This window comes from Rhinolophus sinicus, linkage group LG01 (assembly GCF_036562045.2).
Source record: "Rhinolophus sinicus isolate RSC01 linkage group LG01, ASM3656204v1, whole genome shotgun sequence".
In the NCBI taxonomy this organism is placed as follows: Eukaryota; Metazoa; Chordata; class Mammalia; order Chiroptera; family Rhinolophidae; genus Rhinolophus; species Rhinolophus sinicus.
Window position 1 is genome coordinate 110,170,240 of NC_133751.1, and position 17,132 is coordinate 110,187,371.

General features: G+C 39.3%; 1 protein-coding gene and 1 non-coding gene across 6 annotated transcripts in view; both read left to right on the forward strand.

Moving 5' to 3' along the window:
* The first annotated feature begins 1,175 nt into the window (after positions 1-1,175).
* LOC141568049 (U6 spliceosomal RNA) lies at positions 1,176-1,280 on the forward strand. Its single transcript, XR_012491067.1, has one exon. It is a non-coding gene; the product is annotated as a U6 spliceosomal RNA (small nuclear RNA).
* Positions 1,281-3,944: 2,664 nt separating this feature from the next.
* Positions 3,945-17,132, forward strand: part of UGGT1 (UDP-glucose glycoprotein glucosyltransferase 1) — a 124,887-nt gene continuing 111,699 nt past the window's right edge. The window contains exons 1-4 of one of the 5 annotated variants that reach the window (XM_019717989.2): positions 3,945-4,204; positions 7,075-7,149; positions 9,265-9,400; positions 16,330-16,412. In XM_019717989.2, the coding sequence (XP_019573548.2) occupies positions 9,279-9,400; positions 16,330-16,412 (205 nt within the window). In that variant the 5' untranslated portion in view covers positions 3,945-4,204; positions 7,075-7,149; positions 9,265-9,278. The remainder of the gene's footprint in view (positions 4,205-7,074; positions 7,150-9,264; positions 9,401-16,329; positions 16,413-17,132) is intronic. The other 4 variants (XM_019717990.2, XM_019717992.2, XM_019717991.2 and 1 more) reach the window with 4 other exon arrangements.

Below are 17,132 nucleotides of genomic sequence, written 5' to 3' on the forward strand. Positions count from 1 at the left end.
AAGGAGAAATAAAGATTTTCTCAAATAAAAATGGAGAGAATATTTCTCTAGCAGACCTGCCTTGAAATAAATATTCAAAGAAGTTCTTTAAAGAACAGGAAAATGATGTAGTTCAGAGGCTTGAATCTATAGAAATAAAGGAAGAACATCAGAGAAAGAATAAATGAAGGTAAAATAAAATTTTATATTTTCTATTGCTATCTAATCTAATAAATAACTGTCTCCAAAGTAATAACAGCAACAATACATTGGTTGGTTATAGCATACAGATGAGTGAAAGGAATGGCGGCAATGCAGTAATAGATAGGATGTAGAAATTGGTAATATTCTGTTGTAAATCAGTAGCACCCTGAGGTAGTATAGTGTTATTTGAAAGTGCATATGGACTAGTTGCAAATGTGTATTACAAACTCTAGGGAATCCACTAAAATTTTTTTTTTTTAAGTTTAGTTCATATGCTGAGAGGACATAAAATGGAATCATCAGAAGACATATGAGTATAATGCTCAATTCCATATATCATCACATTGGGCATTGGGTTTCAACATATCAATCTTGGGGAGGGAGACAAACATTTGGACTATGGCAGATGGTGAAAAGGTCACTTGCTAGGGATTTGGGGAAGAGATGAACAGTTGAAGCACTGGGTTTTGTTAGAGTGGTGAAACTATTCTGTATAAAACTGTAATGGTGGATACATGTTGTTATGTATTTGTGAAAATCCATAAAACTGTGCAATGCTAAGAGTAAACCCTGATGTAAACTATAGATTTTAGTTAATAATAATCTAACAATGTTATTTCCACAATATTGAGTTTTGAGAGTCCTTTATATATTTTAAATACAAGTCCTTTGTCAGATATGTGGTTTGGAAATTATTCCATTTGAAAATTATTTTAAATATTCCATAGTATGAATGTAACCTTAATGTACCACACTGATGCAAGATGTTAATAATAGAGGAAATGTTGTATTGGGGGTTAGGTGTTGGGCATACGAAACTGTATGTTCAATTATTCTGCAAAATTAAAACTGTACTAAAAATAAAGAATATTATTTATTTTTAAAGTGTGAGTCTCATTTTTCTTCATTTTACAGTGAGGATAGAGAATTAGGTTATCTTTATATTTCTTCCATCTTAACATTTATGATTTCCCCCTTTTCAATGTACTTTAGTGCTTACTTTGGCAGCACACATACTAAAAATTGGAATGATACAGAGTTTAGTGTGTCCTCTGCTCAAGGATGATATCCAAATTCATGAAGTGTTCCACATCTTAAAAGTGCACCTATACTTTATTTTTAGAACAGTTTTAGATTCATGGTAAAATGAGTTCTTTTCCATCCTCCCCGGCATATCTTCCCCCACTATCAACATCTCACACCAGAGAGATATATTTGTTACAATCGACGAACCTACATTGACACATCATCACCCAAAGTTCATAGTTTACATTAGGGTTTACTCTTTTAATTTCTATGGATTTGACAAATGTACAAATACATGTATCCACCACTAGAATTCCATACAGAATAGTTTCACTGTCCTAAAAATCCTCTGGACTCCACTTATTTGTCCCTTCTTCCCTCTAACCCAACGGAACTATTCCAGCACCACAAACGTCTGTATCTTGATTTTGGTTGTAGTTACACAAATCTACACATGTGATAAAATAACAGAACTACACAGACACTGTACCAATGTCAAATTTGTGATTTTGATATTGTACTATAGGTAAGATGTAGTCATCAGGGGAACTCGTTGAAGGAAACATGGGAACTCTTCACTATCTTTGCCACTTCCTTGTGATTCTATAATTATTTCAAAATAAAAAGCTTTAAAAATTGTATCTGTCTTTGTTCACAGTAAACAGCACTGAATTTTTTGAGAAGGATTTGGAAAAAGAGAAACCCAACTTTCTTGGGAGCTCTGCACTTAGTTTTATAAGTAAGCAAACTGGCATTGTTGACAAAAGTTCTCTGTCACTAATTCAGTGCCATCAGGAGTCCCCGACCTGGGGTTTGATGAAGAGAGACTTTACTTGAGTGATGCTGCTCAAATGTTGCAGCTCTGGTGTTACAGCTGAAGCTGGCGAAATGGAGCAGAAAGCACACTCCATTGAGACAAAGGGAAGGCTTACTGTCTTATATATGGAGAAGTTCCTTCCCCCAGTCCCTGATTGGTTCATTTCTAAGCAAAGTAGGACTCCAAATCCACATAGTTTGATCCAAATAGCACTGTCCTGATTGGCGGGCTCCACATGTTCTTATTGGTTGTTGTGGAGCCACTCCAATTGGTCATTAAAGATGCAAAAGAGGACATAGCTATGCAGCTCTGATTGGATGGGGAAGGTCTCACTCCTATTGGTCAAAATACTATTCCAGAAACTCCTTTATAAGGGTAGGCTCAGCAAGCAGGAGCACAATGCAGGAGGCTTGGCAGCCCTCCTCTGTCGGTTTTCACTGAAATGGAGCTCGCATGCGTGCGTGTACCTGTTAATAGCTTCTTGACCCTGATTATGAATTTCGGCTCAATTAACTGTAAGGAGTCCTTCTTAGCAGGTTCATTCTTTCTCAGAATCAACAGTGGTGTTCATGTATCACAGAACAAAAGACCAAGTGTCATGCAGGGTGTCACGCGGGGTCTCAGCTTCCGCTCCCCACATAAGAACGCAGGATATGGTGTGGCCACAAAGGAACACCAACGGAGCCATAGATAGGGGAGTCATACCACAATATTCCCGCTGGTGGCTGGGTTGGAGACACAAAGTAGGATCCACACAATCAGCAATCCCTGCCTGCCAACCAGCCAACCAACCAACGCAGTCACAGCAGTTATATCAGCAGCCAATTGGCCAACTGGCTACAGCCAACGGCCAACCACCACCCGAGCCGGCACCCTGCCACGTGAGGCTGAGAGCCTAGAAATTGCGCTCTGGGACTCTGTCCCCACACCAAGGTAAACCAAAAAAAAAGGAAAAAAAAAAAAGAGAAAAATCAACTCCGTAATGTGGTGAATTAAAAAACATTTCGTTTTTAATGGAAACTCCACCTGAAGTAATTTAAAGGGTGGTAGAAAACACAATGGAAATCCACTAACACAAACGTTTACTCAAGAAATGAATTTTAAAATGCTTATTTTCATTCCTTAAAGTTATTTTAACTCCATTTGTACTAGCAAGGAACAGAAAACCCAGTAGTCAGCTCTGAAGTTCTTAAGCACAGTATTTAGTTGTTGTTCTGGCATTCTCGGGGGAAGGGCTGTTTAAGTCAGTCAAAATTTTACACTTTTTATGTAATTTTTAATGCATTTTTGGTTTTCAGTTCACTTTCACATAAAAGTTAAAAATATACCCTCTAAACACATTCATTTCTGGATGGGTAAAATGATCTGCCCAGTGTCACATATTCAAAACAATTTTACATAATGATTTATAGTTGTCAATCAATCGATCAATCAAGTAATCCCAGCAGATTAAGTTGCCAGTGCCAGTATAAAATAAGAAAAATTCTCTCATAAAATTTAAAGTCTTGTTTTCCCCATGCTACCTAGAACGGATGCTACCACAGTTTATGGCTTCAAATAAAGCCTAAGATGCAAGAAACATTGTCATTTTGTTCTTTATTGTGTCAAAAGTGCTTTTTTTCTTTTTTTAACGGTGCTTTTAATAGAAGGATTTAAGGAAGCAGACTCTGAAATGCTCATAGTTCAAATGGGAAAGAAGGTTGAAACCCTCCACCTGGTAAAACTTTTGGGTCTCAGCCCACCGTCCCATCACACACCCTCTCCAGACCTGGCACACTTAGGCCTCCCTAACCACGCCAAACTGGAAAAAGCAAGCAGGGAGGCGGGGCCTCCGCCCAAATAAGATGGCGGCTCTCTCCGTGACGCTCTAGGCTGCCCAAGCCGTGACTCGGTAGCCGGAAGTCCTCCGGAGCTCGGCAATGGGAAGCGGAAGTAAAGGGCCGTTGGCAGCTGTGCTGTTGCTGCGCGAGGCCGGCTTATGAACTGAACCGCGGAAAGGCGCGTGTCGGCTGCTCACTGGCGCAGCAGCTGCCGCTACCGCCGCCGTCGCCGCTGCCCCCGCCCTTCCCCCTCCGCCCCGGCGTTGTCGCAAGCGCAGTCACGCACCGAGCGCGGCCCCGGCTTGGGCAGGAAAGGGGACACGAGTGGCGGGTGTCGCGGCTGCGCGGCAGGTGACAGGTACCCCTGGGGTGGTATGGGGTGGTATGGGGCGATCTCGTGGACTGGAAGAGGGTTCGAGGCGCGGGCGACCTTGTGCCTCGATCTCCTGAGCTTCCGGTTCTTCCCTGACTCAATTTCCCTTCCCGTGCCCCAGCCCTCACCTTTTTTGCGAGTGGCCGGATTGTCCCTCACTGGTCTTGTGTGCAAAGTACAGGTTCTGTGAAGGCGGCCGCGCGCTGTCTTTAGCTGTTTTGAGCTTTCATTGAAGAGCTTTGAGATCCATGTGCCCAAGTGCACTAACATGAATTTAGACCAAAGCTGACCTTACGTAGGTCGAGAACCTGCAGTTTGCGGGACTCTGGAGAACGACGTTATCTTTTTTTTATGGATTTCTGTTTTCCCTAACATGACTTGGGGTGATGCACACTGGCTGCCGTTTTCATTTAATACAAGGGTCTGTCGGCTGGAAATTAGATGATCCGGTTTCACTTTTAGTCTGGGAGCTGCCAGAAGAATAAGATCTGCGTATGCCAATAAGTTACGGATGTGAATTGTTCTTGTTCGTTAGTCTGAATCTCTAGATTGTTTTGCCTTTCTTGCCAGATTTGGTAACCGGCGCATTTTGTTCATTTGAAGTTCTAGGGTCTTATGCCTTACTGTGCTTCACTGTTTTGGAAACATTCATTGTGCACTTGCCAGCTAATTTTAGTGTGGGGTTTGGAGACATTTAAAACAGCTATTTAACAACACCGCGAAGTTTAGGATGATGGTAGCCTTTCTATTTGACTTGCTTTTAATAAACTTAGCTGAAACTCATTGTTATTAAAGGAAATGAACATTGCTTTGTACAGGAGCATGGTGCCTTCGCAGTGCACATTTAATTTGAGGCGAATAAATTGAACTGTGGAGAAAATTCTGTTAGATTTTTCTCTGCGGTTAACTGTGACCATTTTCATATTAGATGTATAGTAACTGCTTGTATCAGAAATTAGATGTATGTGGTTCACAACAAATGGTTTTGTAATAGGTGTAAATGTATATTAAGTTTAATTATTTGAGAAGTAAATTTATTTCACAAGAAGGGTACTTTCTAATATTTTTCCTCACTTTTATATATGTTGAAACTCAGATGGCTTTCTGTAAACTTGCAGCACGAAAGTTATTTTGTTTGTTAGCTATTAACGTCAGTTGAAAAATAGAAGAAAAAGTTGGTGATTACCTAGAATTTCATTCCTCTTCTGCTTTCCATAAAGTGAGAAGCATTTTCCATATTATAACTTTTTAATGTTTCCAATATCTTACTATAGATCAATAAGCAAGAAATAGGTGTATCAGTCATGCCACAAGCATCTTGCCTATAATCATGTAGTGCCACACTACAGAGTCTACAGATGTTATTTCTTAGACTATTCATTGTTACAAGCAACATTTAAAGGTTACTAATCAAAGTGATAAGGGATCTTGTAAAATGAAGGCATCCTCAAACAAAAGGCCACTTCACTGAGGTCTTTACCTTTGCTTCTCTGTACATCGTTTTCCTCTGGTGTTACCTCTGGAATCAAGGAAGTGGGCTCAGGGTGGAAAAGCTTTTTAATGTATACCTTTCCTCCCCTTCTCGTTTCTCACGGTGCTGTACCTTGCCCCAAGAACTCTCGCTGTTGCTGTTTTCTAAAAACAGTGCAAGAGGATCTCTGGTGTATCGCAGGATATAATTTTCATTTTTACCCTTTTTAAGTTCTAGGCTTTTTGTAGTGTCTTTCTCTTGGTGCCACACTCCTTTCTTTCTGGTTTCTTTCATTTATCCCTTAATGAATGAAGCCTGTATTTGTTTATTTTATTTTGAGAACCTCCTATGTTCCAGGCAGTAAGCTAGGCATATAATAGTGAAAGACACAACTCCCTGCTCTTGAGAGCCCACACTCAGTCCCTAAAGGCAGCCTAGGTATGGCTCTGTCAGGCTGGTTGGATGGTTTGCTTTGGTCCCAACTTCAGACCCGCCCCCTTGGTTTCAGGAGGAAACTGTTCCTCTCTCAGTCACCTGTGTCCCAAGGATTCTGCTCTCAGAAAATCCTTAGACTTGTCTTGGTTCTCACAAGAAAGCACCTTGCTTGGTCTGGGTTTGCACGGTTTGCATCTTTACCACTCTTAAAGCCAGAGAACCAGGGGAGCTAGCTTGGTACTGCAGAAATTTTAAAAGCAGGCAGATGTGGGTTCCAAGCATTGCAGTTTAGTCGGTGAAGCTACTCAGCCTGTCTGAGCTTCCATTTTCTTATTGTTAAGCAGGAATGATAGTGTTTCATCCATTATGTAGCATACTCATGGAGTATCTACTGTTTGCCAGGCACTGCTATTCGCTGTGCTGAGCAAAGTACACATGGCTGCCACCCGCCCTCAAGGAACTGCGGTCTCTTGTGTGGAAGGACTCAGTGACACGCATACACAGCGCCTGATGCAGTGCTGCTGGGAGTAATGGCTCAGCAAATGCTCGTGTTTCCTCAGGGCCCTGGCCAGTCTCAGTCCCTTAACTTCACTGTGCGGTGGTGCCCAACTTGTTCTCCGGAATCCTCACCTGGGGGATGACACATCTAGGCCCCTGCAGGAAAAACCGCAAACAGCCATAGCATAATACTGCTTCAGTATAGTTCATATACTCTCTGTCCAGTTTAGAAACTTAGTGAGTTTGGGGAGGGTTTATTTTTATTTTTTTCCCTAGCCAAGAGGATAGGTTTCTGAGGCATATTTTGAGGCTATGTAATAACAGTGATGTATTAGTCTATAATTTAAAAGATAGTTCTTATTTCTTTCCCCTTATGATGTATTTTACTAAAACAGTTAATGTATTTGGCACTTTATGAAGTGATTTTCATATTGCCTTTTCATTTTCACAGTGACCCGGTGTGGCACGCACTGGTGATGTTCCTGTTTTAGAGTCTGGGAGACAAAGGGGCCAGAGATATTATTAGGTAACGTGCTAATGATTAAAATGTTAGTAAGTAGCAAACTCCAGGAATTGATCATAGGTACCTGCTCCAAAAGGTTTTCTCTTTTCAATAACCATGTTTGTTCTATGGTGCAGGCAGGTTTCCGAGACTACAGTCCATGGACCTGTAGGGAAGGGTGTCTAAAGATACTCCTAGGAGAATTCTTGTGTGGTCCGAAATTTGTAAAAGTTTGGGTCCTTGCTTGTAAATCTGTAGGAAATGGTGGTAACTTCTGCTAGCTTCCAAAAGGGGTCTACATCGTCTACTCTGCATCCTTCCACCCGCCAGCAGTCCCCCACCACTGACCCCTAAGGCAGGACTCACCGCTTGCAGGTTTCATTGTCAAAAGTCTAGTTTGATTAGTCCTCGTCTTTACAAATGTTGATTTAAAAAATATTTATTTAAAAAAAAATTTTTTATTGGGGAACAGTGAGTTTTTCCAGGGCCCATCAGCTCCAAGTCAGGTTGTCCTTCAGTCTAGTTGTGGAGGGCGCAGCTCAGCTCCAAGTCCAGTCGCCCCTTTTCAGTCTTAGTTGCAGGGGGCGCAGCCCACCATCCCATGCAGGAATTGAACTGGCAACCTTGTTGTCAGGAGCTAGCGCTCTAACCAACGGAGCCATCCGGCCACCCCCCCAAAAAATATTCATATATGGAATGTTCATATGAATTTTTTGTTTCCAAAGAAGCTGGCAGAGCCTGAGCTTAAAACTCATCTAAAAGCAATTTTTCTATTTGGTATAATTTATTTTGCTTTTGACCATTGTCCTTTAGAGATGTTGTGTGTTATATGAACAGAATGTTGGCATAAATGATAATGCTTTTATAAAAAGACAATACTGACTGGTTCCCCGCAATATGGACTGTCCCCCAACAATAGATTTTATAGCCAGTGTTGACAAATTGGGGTGAGCCTTTCCAGATGTTAACGTCCAGAAGCACAAGTTTGGTTTAGTGTTTCCTACATATTCACATCCTCTTTGGGTTCCCATTCAAACGGGTGGGACTTGGATGTTGATTTTTATTTAGCCTGGAGTAAGTCTGGTTAGGGTTCTTCATGTTAGACTTCTGGGATGAAAAACCAGATAAAGAAGTCGGCAGCTAGAGAAACTTTTATGGAATGATCTGGACACTGTGAGATCATTGTGCTTGGGGAGGCTGTCGCTGAGAGCTCGGGAGCCCTGCATTCTATGGTCACACAAATTTACCAGGAACCCCAGCTTCTCTAGTGTGTATATGGGGACCCTTTGGGTTCTTAACCTTTCCTCATTCCAGGACCTATCTTTGGGTTTATGTTGGAGAACCATCATATTAGCTTCCTAGGGCTCCCAAGACAAAGTGCCACAACCCAGGAAGCTTAGAACAACCACAATTTATTGTCTTACAGTTTTGGAGGCTACAGGTTCTAAATGAAGGTGTCACAATACCTTTTTCATGCCTGTTTGTAGAGGAGGGTCTTTCCTGGCCTCTTCCTGCTTCTGGTCACAGCCGACATTCCTCGGCCTGCAGTAGAATCCCAGTATCTGCCTGTCTTTACCTGGTATTCTGTCTGTGTCTCCTCATAGAGCCTTCCCTCTGTGCTTGCCTGTCTCTGGGTCCAAGTTACCCCTTTCCCATAAAACCAGTCATATTGGATGAGGGCCCACCCTCATGACCTCATTTTAGGTTGATCACCTCTGTAGAGACCTGATTTCCAAATAAGCTCCCATTCTGAGGTACTGGGGCTTAGGACTGCAAGGTAACACCCATCATTTATGTGTTTTCTGTCTCAGGTTTATTTACTCTCTCGCTTGGTGAGGGATGATTGTGTGCAACCTGCTGTGCACCAACACTGACTTGTATCCCTCCGTATAGGATAGATGCCCCAGGAAGTGAACTGGAGCCTTTGTGGGAAAGAGTGGGCATAATGGGCTCCACACGTCTCCGTAGGTGTCCATTAGTCAGGAAATAGCTGTTCAACTCTCTAGGTATTAGATGCTGCCACGGTTTGGAAGCATTTCTAGTTCTGTAATGTTCATGTTGTTTTGTGTCTCTAAGTATTAAGAAACAGGTTTCAACATTTCTCTGTAGCAGAACCTTTTTTTCTTTTTCCTTTTTTAGGGGTTTGCTGTAAAATGGGACTTCTGATTGTAGTCACTGGACTCTGGCTCTTTTCCTCAGTAAAGGCAGATTCAAAAGCCATCACAACCTCTCTTACGACAAAATGGTTTTCTACTCCGTTGTTGTTAGAAGCCAGGTAAGAAGACATTTTTTTCTTTCACATGTTTGAGCAAAAATGTAGGGTCTGCTAGTGAATATTCAGGCACTTTTTAGGAAGTGAGAGTCTCATCATTAAATGCATTTAGTGAGAGCCTCTTTCAGTGTGCACTGAGCTGTTAGAATCTGTCAGTAGGATAGGATTCATAGGGATACTTGGGGACTTCTTTAGACAAATATATTGAACTGGTTAAATTATTCTGCTATCTTCCAGGAAAAGTATAAATGTGGTAATAAGGGAAGAGAGAGAAGTACTTAAAGGAAATTTTTTCTTTATTTAGAAGGAAGACAAGAGAGCTTGGCTAGATGGGGTAAATAGGACATGTTGCTCTTAAGAACATGGACTAAGACCCCCAAGATAAGAGAGCACAAGGAGGCAGCTGAGTAAATGTCTAGATTTTATCTGTCCTAAGATGTACACGTTCTATATTTTAACATCTGCAAAAATCAGGATGCATTCTAATTAAATCAAGATGTTGTCTTACAATTAGAATAGGTAGCATCTTTCATTCTTAGTGTTTCATAAATTATGTCTTAAAATCCATAGTATCTTAAAAATCAATAAAGTACAGTATAGTCAATGATTTCTTGGGAAGTTTGTCTTCCAAGTACACTTATTACTTATATTTATAATATAAATATAACCAGATACCTCTCTTTTAGTCAGTTTTTTAATGTTTATAGATGGAAACTTACTGTGTCTCAAACAATTTTTAGCTAGGACTTGCAGAGAATCTTCGTAAAGTGTAAATTAGGTGGATTGAATGTCAAATGCTTGGTAAATCTGAGAATTTGATAGTGTTAGAAATTTGAACTTTTGGGTTCTTCAGTTAACTTTTTGGTCTTCAACTTAGAATTTCATCTTCTAACATTTTCTGTTTAATGCCTAGAAAAATGGGAACGAAGAGGTTATTTCTGTAGACTGTGTATGTGAATAGTTGCATCTCCTAAGGGAAAAGCCTCACTTGGCCTTGGTGAGAGGACAGGTAGGCAAGTGGGACAAGTGGGAGCCGGTCTCGACTTGCTGAGGAGCAGATTCTGCGGAACAGACTTCCTTCCGTTTCTTCTCTGGATCTCCCTTCTCTCAGCAATAAAATGGCAAAAAACAAAACGAAACAAAACAAAACAAAAACAAACAAACCCAACCCAAACCAAATCAAACCAAACACTAAGTGTACTTCATCGTGATGTGACAATAACTAATTTGATAAATAGGATGAGTTCCTCAAATCTTAGAACTTTATTAGATATAGGGTAGTTGTGAAAGTGAAATGACCGAAGGTCTTTTGATTAGAGACTGCCTGAGCCAGGACTCTAATAACTGAACTTTGTTTTCTCTTTTTGCTAATCTGATTTTTGATGATTTGGCTGGTGTAAATCTAGGTCATTGAGATTTATTATCACTTTCAAGAATGTTGTACAATGAACTGTAATGGATGTTTTATGATATCCTACTTAACATTCTTAACTGAGTTATATTCCATTACTCTTACTTACACTAACTAACTCCTTAGTTTTGCATTGTCGTAGAAGATTCTTATGGCATATAGCTATGGACTTCTGAGAAAGTATGCTAAAATTGTTAGCCTCGATTTACCAATTTTTCCAGTTTCTTAGCTGTCTGTGAAGTGAGTATTGGATATTTCACCAACTTGCGCATGTCAAACATCTCCCCTTTTTATGGTATCCTGGCCACATGCCATTCTGGTGCAGTTTTTAGTCCTCTTCTGTGACTATTTGCAGATAATTTGCCAAAGTTATTGGCATGCAGGCAACTCACAAGTGAGCTGTGGTTGTTTGAAACCACTCCCTCCATAGTCACTTCCAGAGCTGGCTGAGGCCACCGTTCTTCCCTCCTGGATTCCTGATGAACATTCTTGGTGGGTTGTGGCGTGGTCCGTGTGTGGCTGAGGGGAAAGGGTAGGTGAAGGGCACACTCTGTCCCCAAAAACCGACACATGCAGCTCCAACAGGCCATTTGCCTTCCTTGCATCTAGCCCTTGGGGATTAAAACTATTCCCGTGTGTATTTTCAGATCAATCCTGATGCTGCTGGAGGGGTTGTAGCTTTGTGCTTATGCATGAAGTGATATATATTTAATTGAAGTAAAACTCTGGGTGTGGTTTGGGCAGCTATAAACAGAAATATGTGTAAGTAAAGTACTAGTATTAAAACAAAACTGATAGTCATTTATTGAGTGCTAGATATTATAAAGCCCAAGAGTGCAGCACGATGGAGACGTAAATCAAACAGATTGGAGTTTACATTCCAGATTTTTCACTTAACTAACCTCACCTTGAAGCAAGTTAATAGCCCCTCTGAATTGCAGTTTCTTTATTCTAAAAATGGTTGTAACTCAGAGTTGCTGTGAGGATTTGGGGATGTGGGTGAATATGCTGAGCGGAGTGTCTGTCACACAGTAGACCTTTTTTAAATACTCATTTTCCTTCCAGTCTAGTTCTGTATAGGAGGGAGACAATTCTTTTTTTTTTTTTTAACATTTTTAAAATTAGTTTCAGGTGCACAAAACAAAGTAATACTTAGACATTTATCATTTATATCCCTCACAGTATGTGAACCCCCCTCCCCCCATCCACTACCACTCTGACATCGCATACAGCTATTACATTTCCACTGTCTCTATTCCTAATGCTGTACTCCGCTTCTTGTAACTATATATATAAAGTTGTAGTTGACATTCCTTATTGTTCAGCTTCAGCTTCAGGTGCACAGTGCAGTGATCAGGCATCCACATCATCCCTGAGGTGGTCTCCCTAATGAGACAAGTGTCCATCGGATACCCTACAGAATCTTTACAACATTATTGATTACATTCCGCAAATTGACTTTCGTAACCCCGTGGAAATCTTGTTACCAACTGTGCTTTCTAATCCCCTCACCTTCCCCCTTATCCCATCTAGCAGCCCTCAGTTTTTCCTCTGTGTCTCTGAGACTGTTTCTGATTGGTTCATTCATTTGTTCTTTTCTTTAGATTCCACGTATAAGTGAGGCCATATGGTATTTGTCTTTCTCTGTCTGACTTATTTCACTAAGCGTAATACTCTCTATGTCCATCCATATTGTTGCAAATGGCAAGATTTCATTCTTTATGGCTGTGTAATACTCCATTGTATAAATGTATCACAGTTTCTTAATCCAGTCGTCTACCGATGGGCATTTCGGTTGTTTCCATGTCTTGGCTATTGTGTATAGTGCTGCAATAAACATAGGGGTGCATAAATTTTTTTGAATTAGAGTTTTGGATTTCTCTGGATAAATACCTAGGAGTGGAATTGCTGGGTCATAAGGTAGTTCCGTTTTCAGACTTTTGAGATACCTCCATACTGTTTTCCATAGTGGCTGCACCAGTCTGCAATCTGACCAACAGTGCATGAGGGTTCCCTTTTCTCCACATCCTCGCCAGCACTTGTTGTTTGTTGATTTATCGATGATAGCCATTTTGACTGGGGTGACGTGATATCTCACTGTCGTTTTTATTTGCATTTCTCTAATGATTAGTGAGGTTGAGCATTTCTTCATATGTCTGTTTGCCATCTGTATGTCCTCTTTAGAAAAATGTCTCTTCATGTTCTCTGCCCATTTTTTAATTGGATTGTTTGTTTTTTTTTGGAGTTGAGTTGAGTGAGTTTTGTATACATTTTGGATATTAACCCCTTATTGGATATATCATTGGCAAATATGTTCTCCCATTCAGTAGGATCCCTTTTTGTTTTATTGATAGTTTCCTTTGTTGTGAAAAAACTTTTTATTTTGATGTAATGCCACATGTTTATTTTTTTCTCTTACTGCCCTTGCCCGAGGGGATATATCAGTAAAAATCTTATTCTGGGTAATGTCTGTAAAGTTTCTTCCTATATTTTCTTCTAGGAGTTTTAGGGTTTCAGATCTTACGTTTAAGTCTTTAATCCATTTTGAATTTATTCTTGTATATGGTATAAGGAGGTGGTCCAGCTTCATTTTTTTGCATGTGTCTATCCAGGTTTCCCAGCACATTTATTGAATAGATTGTCTTTACCTGACTGTAATGTTCTTGCTTCCATTGTCGTAGACTAAATATAGGCATGGATTTATTTCTGGGCTGTCTATTCTGTTCCATTGATTTATGTGTCTGTTTTTATGTCAGTACCATGCTGTTTTGATTACTGTAGCCTTGTAGTATAATTTGATGTCAGGTATCGTTATACCTCCTACTTTGTTCTTATTTCTCAAGATTGCCGAGGTTATCCGTAGTCTTTCATGGTTCCATATAAATTTTAGAATTATATGTTCTATTTCTGTGAAAAGTGTCCTTGGTAGTTTGGTAGGAAATGCATTGAATCTTTATATTGCCTTAGGCAGTATGGACATTTTAACTATATTAATTCTTCCTATCCATGAGCATGGTATGTGTTTCCATCTATTTGTATTTTCTTTAATTTTTCTCCTCAGTGTCTTATAATTTTCTAGTACAGATCTTTTACTCCTTTCGTTAAATTTATTCCCAGATATTTTATAGTCTTGGAAGCAATTGTAAATGGGATTGTTTTCTTAATTTCTCCTTCTGATATTTTGTTATTGGTATATACAAATGCAACTGATTTCTGAATTTTAATTTTGTATCCTGATACTTTACTAACTTCATCTATCAGTTCTAATAGTTTTTTGGTGGAGTCTTTAGGGTTCTCTCTATGTAATATTATCTGCATATAGTGACAGTTTTACTTCCTCCTTACCGATTTGGATGCCTTTTATTTCTTTTCCTTGTCTGATTGCTGTGGCTAGAACTTCCAGCACTATGTTGAATAGAAGTGGAGAAAGTGGGCAACCTTGCCTTGTTCCTGATCTTAAGGGGAATGGTTTTAGCATCTATTGATATGACCATATGATTTTTATTTTTCATTTTGTTAATGTGGTGTATCACATTCATTGATTTGTGGATGTTGAACCACCCTTGCATACCAGGAATGAATCCCACTTGATCATGGTGTATAATCTTTTTAATGTATTGCTGAATTCTGTTCACTAATATTTTGTTGAGGAGTTTTGCATCTATGTTCATTAGGGATATCGGCCTGTAGTGTTCTTTTTTTGTAATGTCTGTCTGATTTTGGGATCAGGGTGATAGTGGCCTCGTAAAAAGTGTTTGGGAGCCTTCCCTCCTTCTGGATTTTTTGGAATAGTTTGAGGAGAATAGGTGATAATTCTTTTTTTTGAATGTTTTGTAAAATTCACTTGTAAAGCCATCTGGTGGAGGGAGACGAATTCTGATCTCCCACAATAACTTTGGGAGTCAGGTCCAGTAACCAGCACCACTACACCCTCCTCCTTTCCCCTGCTGGAATATTTTAAAGCAAATCCCAGACATCGAATAATTTCATCTGTAAAATTATAGTTTGTCTACTCAGTGGAATAGGTATAAGCTGAAAAACAATTCAGGACAGAAAGCAAACAAACTAAAAAAAAAAAGCAAACAAACAAGTATACTGTGAACAAATGGTTAGCACTCTTTTGCATAGTATCTTGTGTTGTTCTTACCTTCCCTGGATTAGTTCAATGATCCATAATTAATTTTCTTAAGACTGTTTGAAAGTTAGACATTGTAGGACTTATGTATGCAGTGGGATGAAAAAGAATGTGTGTTCCAAGAAGTTTTCCTGTTTGTAACTGAAAAGCATGTATTTTTGCATACGGCCTTTCGAGGAGGGTCTGAGCCTCAGTGAATCCTTGTTCTTACCACTGCAACTGATGATTTGCTTATCTGTGAATGAAGCTTTAACTCGTGATCTTCGTGTTTATTTGCATATCATAATCTGTCTTAGTACCTGCCTATAAACTATTGTAAGGTTGGTATGAAGTCTGTATCAGTTCCAGAAAGCCTAGAAAAATGCCACACTCCAGGGGGCTCCATATAATTTAATTATGATAGTGGGTATTTTCAGAAACCTGTTTTTAGAGAAGCTGTGCATTACCAGGAAATGTTTCTTATTTTCCCCATATTCCTGTGTCGAGCTGTGGAGTAGAGTGAGAATTGTGCACCTGGTTGTTGACAAGGGGAGAGTCTTCCCGAGGCTAGGGAAGCTGAGGTCTAGGTCTGTGGTGCACTTGAGGACAGGGAAAGGTCACCACTGCGTTAGTGTCATGGCTGAGAGAAGAGAATCAATTTGCGTTAAACGTTCATTTAGTACATGCATTTTCTGTTAGGGATAAATGACTCTTGAATGAAGGGGAATTTAGCATAGCCATTATTTTAGGTCAGTAGTGTAAAGTCAAGGAAAAATAATTAAGACAGCATTAAGGTCTTAAGACCTTAATGGTCAGTGTTATTTTATTAGGTCAGTGTTAACTTTTTAGTTAACTTTAAACTAAAATTTGGTGATTTTGAAATTTTGGATTTATGGATATTAAACGATTACAACATGCTGCCTTTTATCTCCTAGAAATTTTTCTAGGGTTCATGTTTTCCTTGGAAGACCCTTAGTCGACGCATATTGTTTTTGTTCTTTGTAAGGTCTTTCAGAAAATAAGTGAGCAGAGCTAGTGCTAGAATGATCAATTTCTAATTCTGCTGCCACTACGGAGGGCATTTCCACATCCTGGGGTTTCATAGCCTTCTTGATATTGGCACTTTTCTATTGTTACAACATTTCTATTCTAGATTTTTAAAGAAATACCCATTAAGCTATTAAGTGAATCATCTAAGCTAATTAGTTATTAAGCGCTAATGGGCTAGTAAGACTTTCTTATCATTAAAAATATATGTTATGCATGTTTGTGTAATGTATACTTAAATTAAAAGTCAGACTACGGACATTTGGAAACTTAAAAACCTATTTTATTATCTTTAGTAATAGCGTTTATATTAGATTTTATTAAGTTGTTGTATTCTGATATTTCCCCCTTTTTTCCCAGTGAGTTTTTAGCAGAAGACAGTCCAGAGAAGTTTTGGAATTTTGTAGAATCCAGCCAAAATATTGGATCATCAGATCATCACGGTAAAATTGAAGCAAACGCTTCTTTGACTTTGGTGTCTGGGAAAATAGTAGAAAAAATGGTTTCTTTCAGAGCATGTGTGGCATGGCAGCTAATGGGAAACATTTTTATCTTAATGATTAGAGTTATGACAATAGCTAGCAGAGCCAATACAGGCTAATAATTATTTTTGAAGCAGTTTATAACTTTGGCTATAAGCAGTATCCTTGACTCCCCCACCCTGTGTGTGTGTGTGTGTGTGTGTGTGTGTGTGTGTGCTTTTATTACAAGTGTTGTTTGAATATTTTGTGGCAGTAAGACTCATTTAAAATCATTTAGTATTAACTTAATAACTATCAGGTTTGACTCACTCTTTTTTTTGTTATGAAGTAATTACATAACTGATCTATTACCCATTAAGTTTGTCATCATTAAGTTAGTGCCATCCAAAATGTTTTCCATGATGCCTGCCAGCCACCCACAGCTTGAGTGGCAAGGTATCAAATTAATTACAGTGTAAATTCTAGCATTTGTTTATAGTTGATGATGTGCTTTCATAAACATTTTCTAATTCAATGTAAGCTATATAGAGTATAAACATTAGTTGTCAAAGATGCTGATACATAGCATCTAAAAACCTTGATAATACATTGACATGCGTTTAAGTCTTGTTGCAGAGGAAATGGGTGAAAATTTTGTGACTGCTGTTAATATTGAACCAAACTGATGTCTAACTCTGATTT